The sequence below is a fragment of the Garra rufa genome, chromosome 3 (genome assembly GCF_049309525.1).
Source record: "Garra rufa chromosome 3, GarRuf1.0, whole genome shotgun sequence".
NCBI lineage: Eukaryota > Metazoa > Chordata > Actinopteri > Cypriniformes > Cyprinidae > Garra > Garra rufa.
Window position 1 is genome coordinate 56,865,638 of NC_133363.1, and position 18,783 is coordinate 56,884,420.

The 18,783-nt window shown below is 32.3% G+C and overlaps 1 protein-coding gene across 1 annotated transcript in view; it reads right to left on the reverse strand.

Moving 5' to 3' along the window:
- Nucleotides 1–18,783, reverse strand: part of LOC141331671 (furin-like) — an 87,009-nt gene that overhangs the window by 5,468 nt on the left and 62,758 nt on the right. The window contains exons 3-6 of the mRNA XM_073836709.1: nt 15,389–15,484; nt 5,774–5,902; nt 5,619–5,695; nt 2,736–2,754 (exon numbers count right to left, since the gene is read on the reverse strand). Coding sequence (XP_073692810.1) covers nt 2,736–2,754; nt 5,619–5,695; nt 5,774–5,902; nt 15,389–15,484 — 321 coding nt within the window. The remainder of the gene's footprint in view (nt 1–2,735; nt 2,755–5,618; nt 5,696–5,773; nt 5,903–15,388; nt 15,485–18,783) is intronic.

Sequence of the window (18,783 nt, forward strand, 5' to 3'; positions counted from 1 at the left end):
GGGTTTCTAAAAAAAAAAAAAAAAAAAAAAAAAAAAAAAAGCGGATTCGAGAAGGGGAATTTCACAGCAGGGGTCAGAAGAAAACATGGCAGCTAAATAACGTGTAGGACGAGCAAAATTGCAACAGCTATTGAACTGCCGCTACTAATGTATCTCCTGCTGTCTTTGCATTATCAGACAGAGACATTTTAACTGATCTTTAATGCTTTATAGTGACTAGGAAAGTGTTTCTGTGCTGCAAAATCATTTACAAAGTGTTTTGAATGTCAAAATGTGATCACATTTCAACTAGCATCAAGGATGTTATTTCATTAGCACGCATTATAGGAGTCACGGCATACACGACACGGCATACGCTGTGGGGTACTTCCATTAGGGGAACACGGGACAGCCCCTCCAAAAACTACAAAGCCGTGCCATTCAGCCCAGGACCTTTGATTTCAACCCACTCGTAACTATATGCTTTTCTGCCTGTCATCACCAATCATGGTTAGCCTCAAGATAAAAACGGCTCTTTGGCTGGTATCCCAACAAAAAAAAAGGACGAATGAGGAAAATCCCAAAGTGAAATAAGGACAGACCAGAGTTCAACTCTTCAACTCTTCATTAGATGACAAGAGAGAGTTCAGCCGTGATGGTCAGCCATAACAATGTCTTGCTTTGATAGGTTTGATATCGTTTGGAGGGATGGTGATGAATAAACTTGAGTGTATAAAGGAATAGATCACCCAATGAAATGACCGTTCTGTCATTATTTGTTAACCTTCATGTCACTCTAAACTTCTATGCTGTTATTTTTTCCATAGAAACATGTACAATCTTCATCTTTTTTTCATACAGCCACAAGTTCATAGAGACCACAGGCTGTATCAACAAATCACATTGTGTGTGTGTGTGTGTGTGTGTGTGTGTGTATATATGTACATATACAGTCAGGTCCATATATATTTGGACAATGGACACTGACACACTTTTCATAATTTCGGCTCTGTATGCCACTAGAATACTTTTAAAATGATACAACCAAGATAAAATTGAAGTGCAGACTTTAAGCTTTAATTCAAGGGGTTGAACAAAAATATAACATAAAATGCGAAGGAATTACAACCATTTTTATACACAGACCCCCCATTTTCAGGGGCTCAAAAGTAATTGGACAGATAAATATAATCATAAATAAAATGTTCATTTTTAATATTTTGTTGAGAATCCTTCGCAGGCAATGACTGTCTTAAGTCTGGAACTCATGGACATCACCACAGACTGGGTTTCCTCCTTTGTGGTGCTTGGCCAGGCCTTTACTGCAGCTGACTTCAGTTGTTGTTGGTTTGTGGGTTTCTGCCTTTAGTTTTGTCTTCAGCAAGTGAAATGCATGCTCAATCAATTTGAAATCAGAAGATTGACTTGGCTATTGCAGAATATTCCACTTTTTTACCTTTAAAAACTCCTGGGTTGCTTTTGCTGTATGTTTTAGGTCTTCGTCCACGAAGAGCCGCCCAAACAACTTTGCTCCATTTAACTGAATCTGGGCAGACAGTATATCCCTATACACTTCAGAATTCTTCCGGCTGCTTCTGTCTTCTGTCACATCATCACTAAACACCGGTAACCCAGTGCCACTGGAAGCCATGCTCATGCCATTACACTGCTCCACCATGTTCACAGATGAGGATGTTGTAGGCTTTGGATCATGAGCTGTTCCAAGCCTTCTCCATACTTTTTTCTTCCCGTCGTTCTGGTACATGTTGATTTTAATTTCAGCAGTCCAAAAAATGCTTTTCCAGAAGTGGTCTGGCTTTTTTTAATTTTTTTTTGACAAAGTCTAATCTGGCTTTGTTTGCACCTTGTGGTAAACCCTCTCTATTTTGCTCTGGTGAAGTCTTCTCTTGATTGTAGACTTGACAGTGACACGTCTACCTCCTGGAGAGTATTCTTCACTTTGTTGGATGTTGTAAAATGTTTTATTACCATGGAGAGGATCATCCAATCATCCACCGTACTGTCGTCTTTTGTGAACATCCAGGCCTTTTTATGTTGCTGAGCTCACCAGTCTGTTCTTTTTCTTCTCAGAATTCACCAAACTGTTGATTTGGCCACTCCTAATGTTCCTGCTATCTCTCTGATGCATTTCTTTTGTTTTTGAAGCCTAACAATTGTCTGTTTTACTTGTATGCAGAGCTCATTTGACTGCATGATGGGTTCAGAGCAACAGCTTCCAAATACAAATGGCACACTTAGAATCAGCTCCAAACCTTTTACCTGGTTAATTGATGTAGAAAAAATGAAGGAATAGCCCACAACTGTCCATGAAACAGCTTTTGAGTCAATTGTCCAATTACTTATGGTCCCTTGAAAAAGGGGGGAGGTACATATTAAAGAGCTGTAATTCCTTAACCTTTCTACCAATTTGATGAGACTGCCCTAAAAATTAAAGCTCAGAGTGTGCACTTTAAGCCCATATTCATTGTATAACTGTAACTTGAATATTTTTTGGTCAACAGCTAAAATAATAAAAAATGTGTCAGTGTCCAAATATATATGGACCTGACTGTACATAGATTTTATCTTTAAATGATGAACAGACAGATATTTACAATACTATTCAAACATTTGGTAAGATTTTTCAAAAAAATTATTACTTTTAGACAGAAAAGATGCATTACAGTAATCAAAAGTGACATTAATGACATTTAGAATTTCACAAAAGATTTTTTAAGTCATTATTCACCCATTACCTTTATGCTCACTGCAGCTCTAAAATCAAATATGGTGCAAATTTAATAAAAAATATAGCTGCAAGCAGCGCTTCAAGGCATTGAAGCACATAAAAAGACACTACATATTATTTAGCAAGGCTGTAACCACCTAAATCAATTATTTAAAAGCATTTTTTCAAATACAGGTAATTTACTATAGAAATATGATGTTTGTTTTTTTTTACTTCTATGACTGTTCTAGCGGCAGCATTTGTCTGATCTCCCTTAAAACTTTGCATGTGCTTACCAGGTTTGTGAAGTTTTAAATTTTTGTTTAGGCTTTATAGGCTTTTGGATATATTTGGAAAGGGACCTTTTTTAAACAACCCGTTATAGCTTCCCAAAGGGTAACTTAACATTTTTTTTTTTTTTTTTGATAATTATTGACCTAGAGAGTCCAGAGAATTGTACTGCAGTGTTTTTTCCAGACTTCAGTTTTTTCCAAACTTAGAAATACTTTGCATAAGCAGGTTATCTTCTTAATCATTTAACTAAGGGTTTGATTGACAGCAGTGTTTCTAGATTCAAAGTTGTTCGGAACAAGGAAAAAAAAAGTGCAATATTCAATAGTTTACAACCTTGAAAAATGCTATCTTTCAAATTTCTCACAGAACTTTAGGGCCATGAGTCAAACAGGCCCACCAAGTTTTGTTTTCCGACCAGCCTCTGGTAACCTTGTACAAAAGGTGCTCAAGGTGCATCGGTCAATGGCAACCATGTATTTTGAGAAACATAAATGTCCTTATAAATGCTTGTGGCACTTTAGACCAAGACTGTGTATACAGATTTTTATGTCTATAGGACAAACGGTTGCGTAGTTATGGCCGTTTTAATGCTTTTTCCTTTATAGCACCACCAAGTGGCCAAGCTCCGTGACTTTTTTCGTATGACCTCAGATTCAGCTCTTACATGCACGTTGTGTGTTTGGCAAAGATATCTCATTCTGTTCAAAAGTTATAGCCATTTTAGTAAAGGTGGCCCTTCCCCTTTCTAACGTTTTGCTGTCCATTAGCGACAGAGTCGAAAGTTCAACTTTTTTTGATAAGTATTGATATTCACTTTCCAGAGAATCTTCCTGCACCGATTTGGTTACCGATTGGGCAAAAAACCTAAGACTAGTTTGCAAAAGTAGGTTTTCTGCGATGAGCGATTTAGGAGTTATGAGCGATTTTGTACTTTTGATCGCTGTAGCGCTCATTTCAGCGATGTGCGCTTGAACCCTAATAAAATTATGCTGCAGCAGAGGTAAAAATATTATTAAATAATAGGGATTTTGTTCTTTTTGGTTTGTCACAAAGCTATCATGACTTCAGACCTGGAACATAGTGCTAAAGCCGTATGGACACATTTTTATATTGTTTTTTTAGAAGCTTGATAGTCCAAGGTCACTGTTAACTGTGTGAAGATCTTATGAATCTTTTAAAATTCTTTATGATATTCTACAGAAATACAAGTTTGGAATGACATGACATGTTCATTTTTGGGTTACCTATTTTTTTTAAAGGGATAGTTCACCCAAAAATGAAAATTCGGTTATTAATTACTCACTTCATGTTGTTGCAAACCCGTAAGACCTTTGTTCATCTTCGGAACACAAATTAAGATATTTTTTATGAAATCCAAGAGCTTTTTGACCCTCCATAGACAGCAAGGGTCCTACCACATTCAAGGCCCAAAAGGTTGTAAGGACATTGTTGACATCAGTAGACAACCTTAGTGTTATAAAGCTAGAGAATACTTTTTGTGTGCAAAGAAAACTAAAATAATGACTTGATACACAAATTCAAAAATACAACAAACTATTTCTTCTTCATCAAAAATATCTTAATTTGTGTTCCGAAGATAATCAAAGGTCTTACAGGGTTGGAATGACATGAGGCAAAGTAATTAATGACAGAACTTTAATTTTTGGGTGAACTCCCTTTAAGTAACCCATTTTTAACACCATCATTGTTTCTTTGCAATTCAACCTAAATCCCTGTTGATTTATGAACTAGGCCATAAAAATGACCAGTGTTGTGGATGGCCATTACCAAGACAACAAAACACAATCCATGGAGAGAACTAAATTCACAACACATCAATCACAGAGAAACTAATTTCCCAGCAGCAAAACACACAACACAGAAAACAGCCAGAGGAAAGCTGCTGCCTACTGCTACAACCTGCATACTAGTCTCAAGAGTATTACATATAAATGAATTTAATTTAGTGTAAAAATATGCTTTCGGCTGGAAGATACAACTCTGCACCGTAGGCTATAGTAGAGTAAGATCACCAGCTTTGGTATATTTTAATCGCAGTCAGTGAACGGTTGCATGTTTCGCATCTGTGCCAAGTAAATTCACATAAACCACAGCATTTTATGCATTATTTACATTTTAAACCACATCTGGCCTAGAGTGACTGCATATAACACGATTCAATTTGTAAATGGTGCAACAAATGAATGATAAACGAAAATCATAATTGCAAATCGTGATTCTGAAAACGATAGCACTACTGGGTAAGCAAAAAAAACTCATTAGCAAAAGCAGTTCCTGTCCGACACAAATGGGCTACGGCAACAGCACTAATCACACTATATTGCAAGCCGTGTATTTCTTGCGCCCATCTCCAGTCTTCAGGAGAAACCTTTGGCCCCATTAAGTAAAGCAGTAAATGTATAGTAGTATTCATACTTCAGCTGGTTTTATGCCAGGAGTTTCAAGCCTGGGCATAAAACACAGTGCTGGCTAAGACGGGAAAAACAAATAACAACAGTTTGAGCTGCAACGGCCCATAAATCACTGGGTTTGCTTAGGGGACCTAAACTAGGTTTCATTCTATTTAGCAAATTACAGTAAATGATGCATAGAGTACCTGTTATCATTGAGCTGAGTGTATCGAGGTTGAGGGTCTGGGTCGCCATCGTTAACATCATAGCTTGCATCTGGATCCTGAGAATAAATGAGAAACATTTAGGTATTTTGTTTCGGGGTTTATGTCAAACATAACAGTTGCTTACTCAAACTCACATAGTTTTGAATCAGATCCGGGTGGTTTTTTTCAATTCCATCATCCAATATAGACACGACGACTCCTTGTCCAGTGAAACCCTGCTTCCAGGCTTCCTTCACGTTGAGGTCACGATGCTCTTCATTGTACTGAGCAGAAAGGAGAAAGAACAGATCAGCACAGATGCCACTTCCCTCCTACTAACTACTTTGCTGATGCAGAACATCAACCTGTGTTTGAGGATCATGTTTTGAGGATCATCTTTCACAAATCTTTCACTTCATCAGCGCTCTGATTCAAGGCTGCATTCTGCAGTTTCCTCAATACCGCATGACCTCCTGTTTTAGGCATCAAAGATGCTGAAACTCTAGTAAATGCCTTGACGATTTCCTGTCTCGGTTATAGCAGTGCCCTGACACACTTCATACTGCCCTTATATTTGTTATATTGGTTTTATGTTGCATAATTATTTTTTTTACACCCAAGCTAATACATGAAATACGAAGCAGTTTTTGCATTGATGACAATTTATTTTAGCTTTATTATTTTAGTTTTTATTTTCATTTAATTAATGTTTTTTATGTTGTTTTATTTAAAGGTTGTACTTTATTTAACTTTTTTTATTTAATTTTTTTTTTTCATTTAATTTATTTTTTTATTTTACAATTAAGTACTGAATTATCCAAAAATGGTAACTTAAAAACAAAACAAAAAAAAAGATTAAAATTAAAAAGTTTAAAAAGAAGGTTTTTAATAGAAGTAACCTACATTAACAAAACTGCATAAATAATTAAAATAGAAATACTGTGAAATATTATTACAATTTAAAATAACTATTTTAATACAATATATTTTTCAATGCATTTTATTCCTGTGATGTAATTTTCAGCAGCCATTGCCATTAAATCATTCTAATACGCTGATTTGGTGCTTAAAATGTATTTTTAATCACAGTCGAAAATGGCTTTTACTGCTTAATATTTGATATTTGAAATATAATATATTTTGGTATTTGATATATAATATTTGAAAACTGTACTGTACTGTATTTTATTTTATTTATTTATTTTATTTTTTTATTATTATTATTTACTTTATTTTATTTAAAATGTTACATTTAATCATCCAAAAAAAAAGATGATTTATTTTATTTGACCAAAAATACAGTAGAATACAAATACTGTGAAACATTATTACAATTTAAAATAACTATTTTAATACAATATATTTTTAAATGCATTTTATTCCTATGATGGTCATTTTCAGCAGCCATTGCCATTTGAAATTGATGTTTGCTGCCTAATATTAAATGGGGAAAGCAGTTCTGTTTTTACTTGTATTGTATTGTATTGTATTTTATATTTTATTTTATTTTACATATTTATTGTATTTTATATTTTTATTTCATGTTTTTTTTTTTTTTATTTTACATTTTAATTTTGAAAAAAAAGGAAAAAATAAATCATTTAAAAAAATAATCATTGAAGTACTATGCAAAAAAAACAAAAAACATTTTTTTTTAAAGTTTAAAAAAAAAATTTTTAATAGAAGTAACTTACATTAACAAAACTGCAATTATTTGACCAAAATACAGTAAAATAAAAATACTGTAAAATATTATAACAATTAAAAATAACTATTTTAATACAATACATTACAATACAATACATTTCTTGCTGTTATGAAAATTTTCAGCAGTCATTGCCATTAAATCATTCTAATATGCTGATTTGGTGTTCAAGATATCTTTTTTAATCGCAATTAAAAATAGCTATTTCTGCTTAATTTTTTATGGGCAAAAACATTACAGTTTTTACTGTATTTTTGAACAAATCAATGCAGCTATGGTGACAATAAGAGTTAACATTTGCTGAAACATTTTTCATAAGCATCAAACCAGCATATCAGGATCACATACCACTGAAAACTGGAGTAATGATGCTGAAAATTCAGATTTGCCATCACCGGAATAAATTACATGTTTAAACATTTTAGAATAGAACATATATTTTAAATTGTAATATTTCAGCCTTGGTGAGTATGAGATGACTCTAACACAAAAACAAACACCCAAACGTCTTGAGAAATGAAAGCAGCCGAGCAAGAAGCGATGTCAGGTTGACCGTCCACCCACCCACTGTCAAGACCACAGAGATCTGACCTCTCCCAGCTCCACACGCGTGTCACTCCAGTGCAGAAATGAACGCGGCCACCTGAGTTTATCTGAGCAGAAAATTGAATTTATTTCGCTGCATGGCTCCTTGACTTTCCTCTTGGTCACAGTGCCACTGCTCTTTTTCCCAGGGAGGTCGCAGGGAGAAATTGAAGCCAGAAAGGTGCTGTCAGGTCTGATGACCCCGAAATGATACGCTCTCTCCTGCTTATCCTGGGATTGCAAGTCAAACGAAGAGAACTGACAGTTTATTTCTTAAGCCTACATCAGGCCAAATGATGCAATCTCACTTTAAAGGTCCAGTAATAATGGCTGCGAGGTGGATAAATTGCTGCTAATGACCTTCGGTCAACTGTTGCAATTGCAGCGAAACTTTCTCTGCATTCCAGTCTGCGGAAATGTTATTGAGTGGCTTCTACCCGTTGTACTGATAAACATGATTGATAACGCTGCCGTGAAGAGGGGGAAAATGCGTTGAGAAAGGATTGGAGCTCAGAGTGCAATTTTATAGTTTTTTCTAACTCGTGACATTCCCAAAAATGTGAGAAAAAGCATCTATTGTCTCCTTGGCTCATTAGCTGGAACAAAACGTCCGGGTCTGGTGAATCACCACTGAATGCAGAATGACTGAGCAATGACTTGCAATGACAAATTAGCGATTCTCGTTACAATGCAAGATTCCCACAAATGAGAGATATGAGGGAATGGAGGAATTCTTAATAACTAGTTCAATAAATAAATAGAAATACAGTGGTGGACAAAATTATTAGAACACTAGTATTTTAGTATCTTGTCATCCAAGATGTTCATGTCTTTCTTTCTTCAGTTGTAAAGAAATTATGTTTTTTTTTTTTTTCAGGATTTCTCTCCATTTCAGGATTTCTCTCCATATAATGGACTTGTATTGTGCCCAGTGCCCACAAGTTTGAACTTCCAAAATGCAGTTTAAACGCAGCTTCAAAGGGCTCTAAATGATCCCAGCCAAGTAAGAAGGGTCTTATCTAGTGAAACGACTGGTTATTTTTGAAACAAATTGACAATTTATATACTTTTTAACCTCAAATGCTCATCTTGTCTCGTCTCTGGGATGCACGTTTTACCTTTTTTGTAAAGGGCATTTGATCTTCTTTGTATGTTCACTTAGGGCTGCTCGATTATGGCAAAAACAGAAAAAAAGATACATATAAATACAAAGTTTTTTGTTTTTTGGAAAAAAAAAATACTGAATACTTTTATGCAAGTCTAAAGTACAGCAGAAATTGATTGTAAGTATTTGAATGTAAAATAAAACAGTGTCTTCACTGTAAGAATTAAACATGCTTTCATTCTTTTTAAAACTACAAAAGTCCTTCATTCAAGAGCAGTGAGTGATTTTTCTCTTTGTATTTTTACGATTTATTAATATTAAGCACAGAGACGGCAGAAGGAATATTATTTGTTGCCGCTTATGGATTAAATGTACTGTTACACGTGCATTTTCATTCTCAACTGTGTATAATAATTTAAGACATAACGGACTAGGGTTTACATGAGTAATCAAGGTGTCTTTCTTGCTTTTAAATACACAACATCAAAGAAAATCAAGCACGTCCAGTTATATGAAGTCACGTTACATGATTTTGCTGATTTGCATTTGAAATTAGACTTTTATGGAAGAGCGAAAGCGCACCACTGGAAAGGGGGCGGAATGGGGCGCAATAATCGTTTCTCGATTACTGTAGTTTCATGATCGTTTGAAGCGGAAATCGAAATCGCAACTAAATTTCGATGAATCGCACAGCTCAATGTTCACTTTGTAAACACTGGGTCGGTACTTCTGCAGCGATGCAGGATGATTTTGAAGATGGGGAAATAAACAAGATGGGAGTATTTCAACATACCCTAACTGTACTGACCCGGATCACACAGAGGAGCGTGATGCACACACATGTGCTTTGCACAAGGAGTCTGACAACAGCCAGTGCTCCACACAGAGATCCGATCTCATCATCATCCAGTTTGTCTGGAATGACATGAAGAAATAGAACAAAGTGAAACAGACTAAATCCAGAAGAACTCTGGCAACGTCTCCAAGATGCTTCAAGAAACCTACCTGCATCTAGGGCAAAAGCTGCTTTAAACACAAAGGATGGTCACACCAAATGTTGATTTAATTTAGTTACCAATAGAAGTTAATTTATAAAGAAAATCTATTTTTGACAGCATCCTCATTTTACAGCATTTTTTCAGTGTCGTTTTTGACAACTATCTTAGATTTAGTCTTAGTCTTAGTCTTTTGGACTAAAATGCTTCTTAGTTTTAGTCAAATTTTAGTCACTTCTATATGTGATAGTTTTAGTCCAATTTTAGTCGACGAAAAGTCAAAAAGGTTTTAGTCTAGTTTTAGTCAAAAAAAGGGAAAAAAGTAGTCTTTTAACAAATTAATGTAGGTCAGTAAGTATTTTGCTGTTGAGTAGTGTCACTTATAAGTTCTGAAAATAGCAGATCTATAGTTCAACACAATGTGAGCTTCCGGATCGACTATTTTCACCAATAATTACAATAATGAAGGAATGTTTTAGAACATAAAAGACAAACAAGGATGGAATGCTAAAACGGCCTGCCATACTAGTATAGCAAAGAGTATTTAATGCTAAACGGCTTGCCATAGCATCAGATACTTTTTAAGTTTTAATTGGCATGCACAATAAGCGGAAATGTCATGCATTTTAAACGTCTGACGGACCACCCACTAACATTTTCGTCTATTCTCGTCTCGTCAACGAAAACTCACACACGTCTCGTCATGTTTTAGTCATCAACGAGCCATTTTTATCTCGTCATCGTCTCGTTATCGTCATGAAAAAAAGTGGCGTCAACGAAATGATTTCGTCATCGTCATCGTTGACGAAAACAACACTGCACACAAGTGACTAAAACATTTAACAGTACTGTAGTTTTGCAGGTAGGTTTCTTGAAGCATCTCGGAGACGTTGCCACAGTTCTTCTGGATTTAGTCTGTCTCAGTTTGTTCTGTTTCTTCATGTCATTCCAGACAGACTGAATGATGGTGAGATCGGATCTCTGTGTGGAGCACTGGCTGTTGTCAGACTCCTTGTGCAAACAGTAGACATTTTCTACTGACACACTACAGCAAAAGACAGAAATAACTGACTTAAAACCACTTTTAGCTGGTGAAAATACTAATGTTTAAATAATTTTGCCTACCACTGTATATATACATATGTTTTTTTTTTTTTTGCTGGCATTGAAAACATTCCTGTAAATTAGAAGTAATGATTAAGTGTTTAAAAAGTGCATATTAATGCAATGGTCTTAGTAATAATAAAAGTATTAAGATAACAGGAGACTGTGAGAAAGGAATGACAATTAGTTGTAAAATATTGTCTGTAGCCTCAGTCGATATTAGAGTATCAGAGGTTATATCTAAGCGTTTTACATCCATCATCCTGAATCACAGTTTTCCAACCTTGTCAGATAGCAACTCATCAACATTATCTACACTTACTTGCAGCCTAAGAATCCATTAAACTGAACATTAGCTCAATATGCCTTTCTAAAAAGATCAATTAGGGCAATCCAAATGAGATATCTATCCAATTAATAGAGGTGGTGCAGATCCTGGATAATAACAAAGATAATTGTCATGTACACCTTTTAATCAGACTATATTTACAATAATACTAGGGATAGTTAACCCAAAAATAGAAATTCTGTCATTAATTACTCACCCTTATGTTGTTCCAAACCTGTAAGACCGTAGTTTGTCTTCAGAACACAAATTAAGCTATTTTTATGTAATCCGAGAGCTTTCTGATCCTGCATAGACAGCAAGGGAACTACCATGTTCAAGGCCTAGAAAGGTAGTAAGGACATCATGAAAATAGTCCATGCAATTTCAGTGGTTCAACCGTAATGTTATGAAGTTACAAGAATACTTTTTGTGCTCAAAGAAATAAAAAATAATGATTATTCAAAAATTTCTTCTCTTCCTTCTTTTCTTTATAAGATTAATGTTGAACCACTGTCACAAGGACTATTTTAACAAGGTTCTTACTGACTTTTTGGGCCTTGAACGTGTCAGTTGCGTTGCTGTCTATGCAGGATCAGAAAGCTCTTGGATTTCATCAAAAATACAGTTGAAGTCAAAAATTTACATACACCTTGCAGAATCTGCAAAATGTTAATTATTTTACCAAAATAAGAGGTATCATACCAAATGCATGTTATGTTTTAATTTAGTACTGACCTGAAAAAGATATTTCACATAAAAGACGTTTACTATATTCCACAAGAGAAAATAACAGTTGAATTTATAAAAATGACCCCGTTCAAAAGTTTACATGCGCTTGATTCTTAATACTGTGTTGTTACCTGAATGATCCACAGCTGTTTTTTGTTTAGTGATAGTTGTTCATGAGTCCCTTGTTTGTCCTGAACACTCATATGCAAGTATTACAGAAGGTTCAAACACTCACTGATGCTCCAGAAGGAAACATAATGCATTAAGAGCCAGGGGTTGAAAACTTTTGAACAGAACGGAGATTTTGCCTTATTTTGCCTAAATATCATATTTTTTCCATTTTTACTGCCCTTCAGAAGATACAGAAGATACTTGCATGTTTCCCAGAAGACAAAATAAGTTACATTTACCCTGATCTTCAAATTCAAAATGTTTTCACCCCCTTAATACATGGTTTTTCCTTCTGGAGCATGAGTGAGTGTTTGAACCTTGTGTAATAGTTGCATAAGTCCCTAAGTTGTCTTTAGTGTGAAAAGATTAATCTGAAAATCATACAGTCATTGTTGGAAAGGGTTCAAATACACAAAAATGCTGAAAAACCAAAAGAATTTGTGGGAACCGAAGGACTTTTCTGAAGAACAGCAGGCAGTTGAACTGTTCAGGACAAACAAGGGACTCATGAACAACTATCACTAAACAATGAATAAAAACAGAATCAAGTGTATGTAAACTTTTGAACAGGGTCATTTTTATCAATTTAATTATTATTTTCTCTTGTGGACTATATGTAAATGTCTTTTATCTGAAATATCTTATTCAGGTCAGGACTAAATAAAAAAATACATGCATTTTGTATGATCCCTCTTATTTTGTTAAATAATTAAAAAATAATGATTCTGCAAGATGTATGTAAACTTTTGAATTCAGCTGCATATTAACTTGTGTTCCGAAGATGAACGAAGGTCCTAAAAGTTTGGAACGGCGTGGGTGAGTAATTAATGACAGAATTGTCATTTTTGGGTGAACTTTCCCTTTAACAAAACACAGATGGCTAAGACAGAGAGATGTTTGTGCACATACTCTCATCCGGAGATGTCTAGTTATTGGAAGATGCAACTAATATTTATTTAAGACAGAATTGGGACACTTCTTCTTCTTCTAATTGTCTTTTCAAGTAACAAACAGGTAGTCACGCACAGCTTTAGTCAGCCGATTCAGCCACTTTCCCAGTATTGCTTTCTTCATATTTTAGTTCTATTTTAGTAGTGTTGACACCACATGCAACTCATTAATCATGAAAATGTGCATTTTCATCAAACAGCATATGGGTCAAAGACGTAAAAGGGTTTAAGCATAAAAACATAAAAAGTGTAATACTGCTTTAAATAGTTTATTTAACAGTTTTCAGTTTAATTTCATTGCATTTTTGTTTTTCTGAGCAAAAAATAAATATACATTTTCCCTAATTTACAGAAGACGCCCACTACAATGTCATTCAGTGTAACAATCTTGTCAGGCATATTTACAACAAAAATCTATTCATTACGTATTAAAAGACAAATTACTTTCACCCCAAATACTAATTAGTTATAATTCTACTTTTTATTTTATTTGCCACTATATTAGGTTATCAATTTACTTATTTAAAACACAATCAAATTTAATATGCTCCCTTTTTCATTTATATATTTTAATTTGCACAAGCCAGAATAAGCATGTTTATTTTTACATAAATATTGTGTTACACTGAATGACAATGTAATATTAATTCAACCAAATTTTGACATTTTATTCTCCAAAAACGTATTTGAAACCTTAAAAGTAGACACTTTACTTAGATTTAAAAAAAAAAAAAAAAATCTTCAAAAAGATAAGATATGATAAAATAAAATAAAACGCATTTCAAGTTTTAGGGTCGAGATTTTCAGAGTTTGTGGTAATAAAATAAAATAAAATAGATATTTTCAGACTCTGTGGTAAAAAAAAATGATAAAATAAAATAAAACAAAATGAAACGCATTTCACGTTTTAGGGTCGAGATTTTCAGACTCTTTGTGGTAATAAAATAAAATAAAATAAAATAAAATAAAATAGATATTTTCAGACTCTGTGGTAAAAAAAATGATAAAATAAAACAAAATGAAACGCATTTCACGTTTTAGGGTCGAGATTTTCAGACTCTGTGTGGTAATAAAATAAAATAAAATAAAATAAAATTGATATTTTCAGACTCTGTGCTAAATAAAAAAATAAAAAAAATAAAAATAAAAATAAATAAATAAAATAAAATAAAACAAAATGAAACGCATTTCACGTTTTAGGGTCGAGATTTTCAGACTCTTTGTGGTAATAAAATAAAATAAAATAAAATAAAATAGATATTTTCAGACTCTGTGGTAAAAAAAAAAAAGATAAAATAAAATAAAACAAAATGAAACGCATTTCACGTTTTAGGGTCGAGATTTTTAGACTCTTTGTGGTAATAAAATAAAATAAAATAAAATAAAATAAAATAAAATAAAATAAAATAAAATAAAATAAAATAAAATAAAATAAAATAAAATAAAATAAAATAAAATAAAATAGATATTTTCAGACTCTGTGGTAAAAAAAAAAAGATAAAATAAAATAAAACAAAATGAAATGCATTTCACGTTTTAGGGTCGAGATTTTCAGACTCTGTGTGGTAATAAAATAAAATAAAATAAAATAGATATTTTCAGACTCTGTGCTAAAGAAAAAAAAAAAAAAAAAAAAAAAAAAAAATAATAAAATAAAACAAAAAAACATTTAATGTGCTTTCTAAAACGTAGACCTCTTAACGTCTTTGACCCATATACATAAACAGTACATTCAAAATCTGAAAATGCAATGACATAACATAGTGACACAGAAATACTGTCATCTCAGGAGAAGATATGTATAACGACTGATGGAGAGTGAAGATCAGCACGTCTGGAATGTTTCCGAAGAGCCAAATCACAACCGGCTGATTAAACTTTAAGCTTCACCGGATGACCATAATGGCAGCAAGTTCACTGTTACACAATGTCCCATTTAATAGGAGCAAAAGGAACAGAGTCCTATGAATCCAAACAGAGCATTACAAAAGGCCACCCAGACCATCCGATCTGAGCGGGAGGTATCGTGCTTGCAAATGAACAAAGTTCACGAACACACACATGTGCATGCAAACAAACAGATGAGCTATTTACTCACCAAGTACCACTGCTGTGCAAACTTCGGATCGCTCGGCTCATAGTAAATATCCCTCTTCGTTCTTCGTTTCACCACCTGCTGTTCCGCCCACATTACCTTGAGAAACAAACAAACAGTCGGAGACATATGAGAAGTCTCATTTTCAAGGTTTCCTCTCCATCAGATTCACAATGGGTCGTTTTTAATAAAAATCAATGGATCATTAACTATAATAATAACAGCACCAAATCTATACAATGCAATTAAACATGGGTGAAAATACGTGGAACTCCATTCGAAAAGCATTTATCTTTTCTAACATGACACACAATATTCAGTTTTACTAATCAAATGAACACTAAATTGACAATGATGAGATACAGTAAAATAGAGTCTTTGTGGTAAGAAAATAAAATGAAATGCTAAAATAAATAAAATAAAACAAAACAAAATGAAATAAACAAGCTTCAAATAAAAATGTGTTTGTCAAAAAAATGTAATTAAAAGATAAAATGAAAAAAATATAGCAAAATAAAAAAATCTTCAAATAAAAATGTATTTTGAGTTTTAGGGTAGATTTTTCAAATTATAGAGTAGAGCCTTTGTGGCAAAAAAAGTTAACTAAAAGATAAAATGAAGAAAAAAAAATCTTCAAATAAAAATGAATATCAAGTTTTAGAGTAGATATTTTCAGAGTCTATCTGGCAAAAAATATAATTAAAAGATAAAATGAAAAATATATAACAATAAAATACCAAAATAAAAATGTATTTCAAGTTTTAAAGTAGATATTTTCTGACTCTTTATGTTAAAAATTAAAACAAAATAAAATAAAATAATGTATTTCAAGTTTTAGAGTAGATATTTTCAGAGTCTATCTGGCAAAAAATATAATTAAAAGATAAAATTAAAAATATATAACAATAAAATACCAAAATAAAAATGTATTTCAAGTTTTAAAGTAGATATTTTCTGACTCTTTATGTTAAAAATTAAAACAAAATAAAATAAAATAATGTATTTCAAATTTTAGGGTAGATATTGTCAGACTCTTTGTGGTAAGAAATTAATTAAAATAAATTAAATTAAATTAAATTAAATTAAATACAAGCTTCAAATTAAAAAAAATGTATTTCAAGTTTTAGAGTAGATATTTTCAGACTTTTTGTGGTAAGAAAAATGATAAAGATAAAATAAAGCTTCAAATAAAAATGCATTTCAAGTTTTAAAGTAGATATTTTCAGTCTTTGTGGCAAAAAAAGTAAACTGAAAGATAAAAAAATAAATAAATCTTCAAATAAAAATGCATTTCAAGTTTTAGAGTAGATATTTTCAGTCTTTGTGGCAAAAAAAGTAAATTAAAAGATTAAAAAATAAATAAATCTGTAAATAAAAAATGCATTTCAAGTTTTAAAATAGATATTTTCAGTCTTTGTGGCAAAAAAGTAAATTAAAAGATAAAAAAAGAAATAAATCTGTAAATAAAAAATGCATTTGAAGTTTTAAAGCAGATATTTTCAGTCTTTGTGGCAAAAAAGTAAATTAAAAGATAAAAAAAGAAATAAATCTGTAAATAAAAAATGCATTTCAAGTTTTAGAGTAGATATTTTCAGTCTTTGTGGCAAAAAAAGCAAATTAAAAGATTAAAAAATAAATAAATCTTCAAATAAAAATGCATTTCAAGTTTTAGAGTAGATATTTTCAGTCTTTGTGGCAAAAAAGTAAATTAAAAGATTAAAAAAATAAATAAATCTGTAAATAAAAAATGCATTTCAAGTTTTAAAGTAGATATTTTCAGTCTTTGTGGCAAAAAAAGTAAACTGAAAGATTAAAAAAAAATCTTCAAATAAAAATGCATTTCAAGTTTTAGAGTAGATATTTTCAGTCTTTGTGGCAAAAAAAGTAAATTAAAAGATTAAAAAATAAATAAATCTGTAAATAAAAAATGCATTTCAAGTTTTAAAGTAGATATTTTCAGTCTTTGTGGCAAAAAAAGTAAATTAAAAGATTAAAAAATAAATAAATCTGTAAATAAAAAAATGCATTTCAAGTAGATATTTTCAGACTCTTTATGTTAAAAAATAAAATAATTATAAGAATGTAGGCCATGATTTTGTAGATGGATTTTATTGCCCAATATAATTTTCCCAGGCCATGAAGCTGAATGCATTTTGACGAAAGAATAACAAGCGATGATGAAATCTGTTCAATACATTATGAGTAAATATGGTCAATTTAGATTTCATGTGCTGACAAAAGCTGCTGACGGACACACACTGTCCTGTTTTCCGTCTCCTCACAATCCTCCTCCACTCAACACAAAGACAGAGAGGCCTGTTTCTCTAGGGCAGCGACTGCTGCAGCAGGGCAGAAAACGCAGACGGTGGCAGATTACGTGATTGACGGCTCAGCGCTGCTCATGCCAGAGCTCCCTGCTCACCGTCTAGCATGACTTTTAGTGAATGAAATAAGACAGACATGTGACAGGAAAGTGAAGCAAGTAGTCAGAAAAAGAATGACAGGCCAGTTTGGATGTTCACAGCCGTGAAGAACAACCTGGACACATTTGACCCACCACTCAACGTCCCTCAAGGTCAAGCTGTCATGACAAAATTTACTAGCAAATCATCATGTAATTGACAGAAAAAATGTGTAATATCGGTTTTATTCAGATAAATTAGTTAATAATCTACCTATTTATGTGAGTACTGACAGCTGTTCAAAGTTTAGGTCATGTTGTCAGAGGTTCTTTGTTTGACTTGATGAACAAAATCAAACATTTCCCATAATACTTTAGTTTAGCATTACTGTTAATGTTGCTACTTGGGTTTGGGTATTCATTCACGTTGCTAAAGTTTAAAACTTCGGCATTTAACACAAACTATGTGTGCTAGGTATGAGAGGATACTTTAAATAAAATAAAATAAAGTAAAATAAAATAAAGTAAAATGAAACTTGAAATACATTTTATTTTATTTTATTTTAGAGTAGATATTTTCAGACTGATTGTGGTAAGAAAATCAAATTATAAATAAAATAAAACTTGAAATAAAAATGTATTTCAAGGTTTAGGGTAGATATTTCCAGACTCTTTGAGGGTAAGACAAAAAAAATATACAAATTAAATTAAATTAAATTAAATTAAATAAGTATTTCAAGTTTTAAATAAAAATAAATTAATTAAAATAACCCTTCAAATAAAAATGTATTTGTAACATTTTCAGACTCTTTGTGGTAATAAAAAATGAAATGATAATAAATTAAATTAAATTTAAAAAGTATTTCAAGTTATAAATTAAATAAATTAATTAAAATAAACCTTCAAATTAAAATGTATTTGTAACATTTTCAGACTCTTTGTGGTAATAAAAATTAAATGATAATAAATTAAATTAAATTAAATTAAATTATAAAAT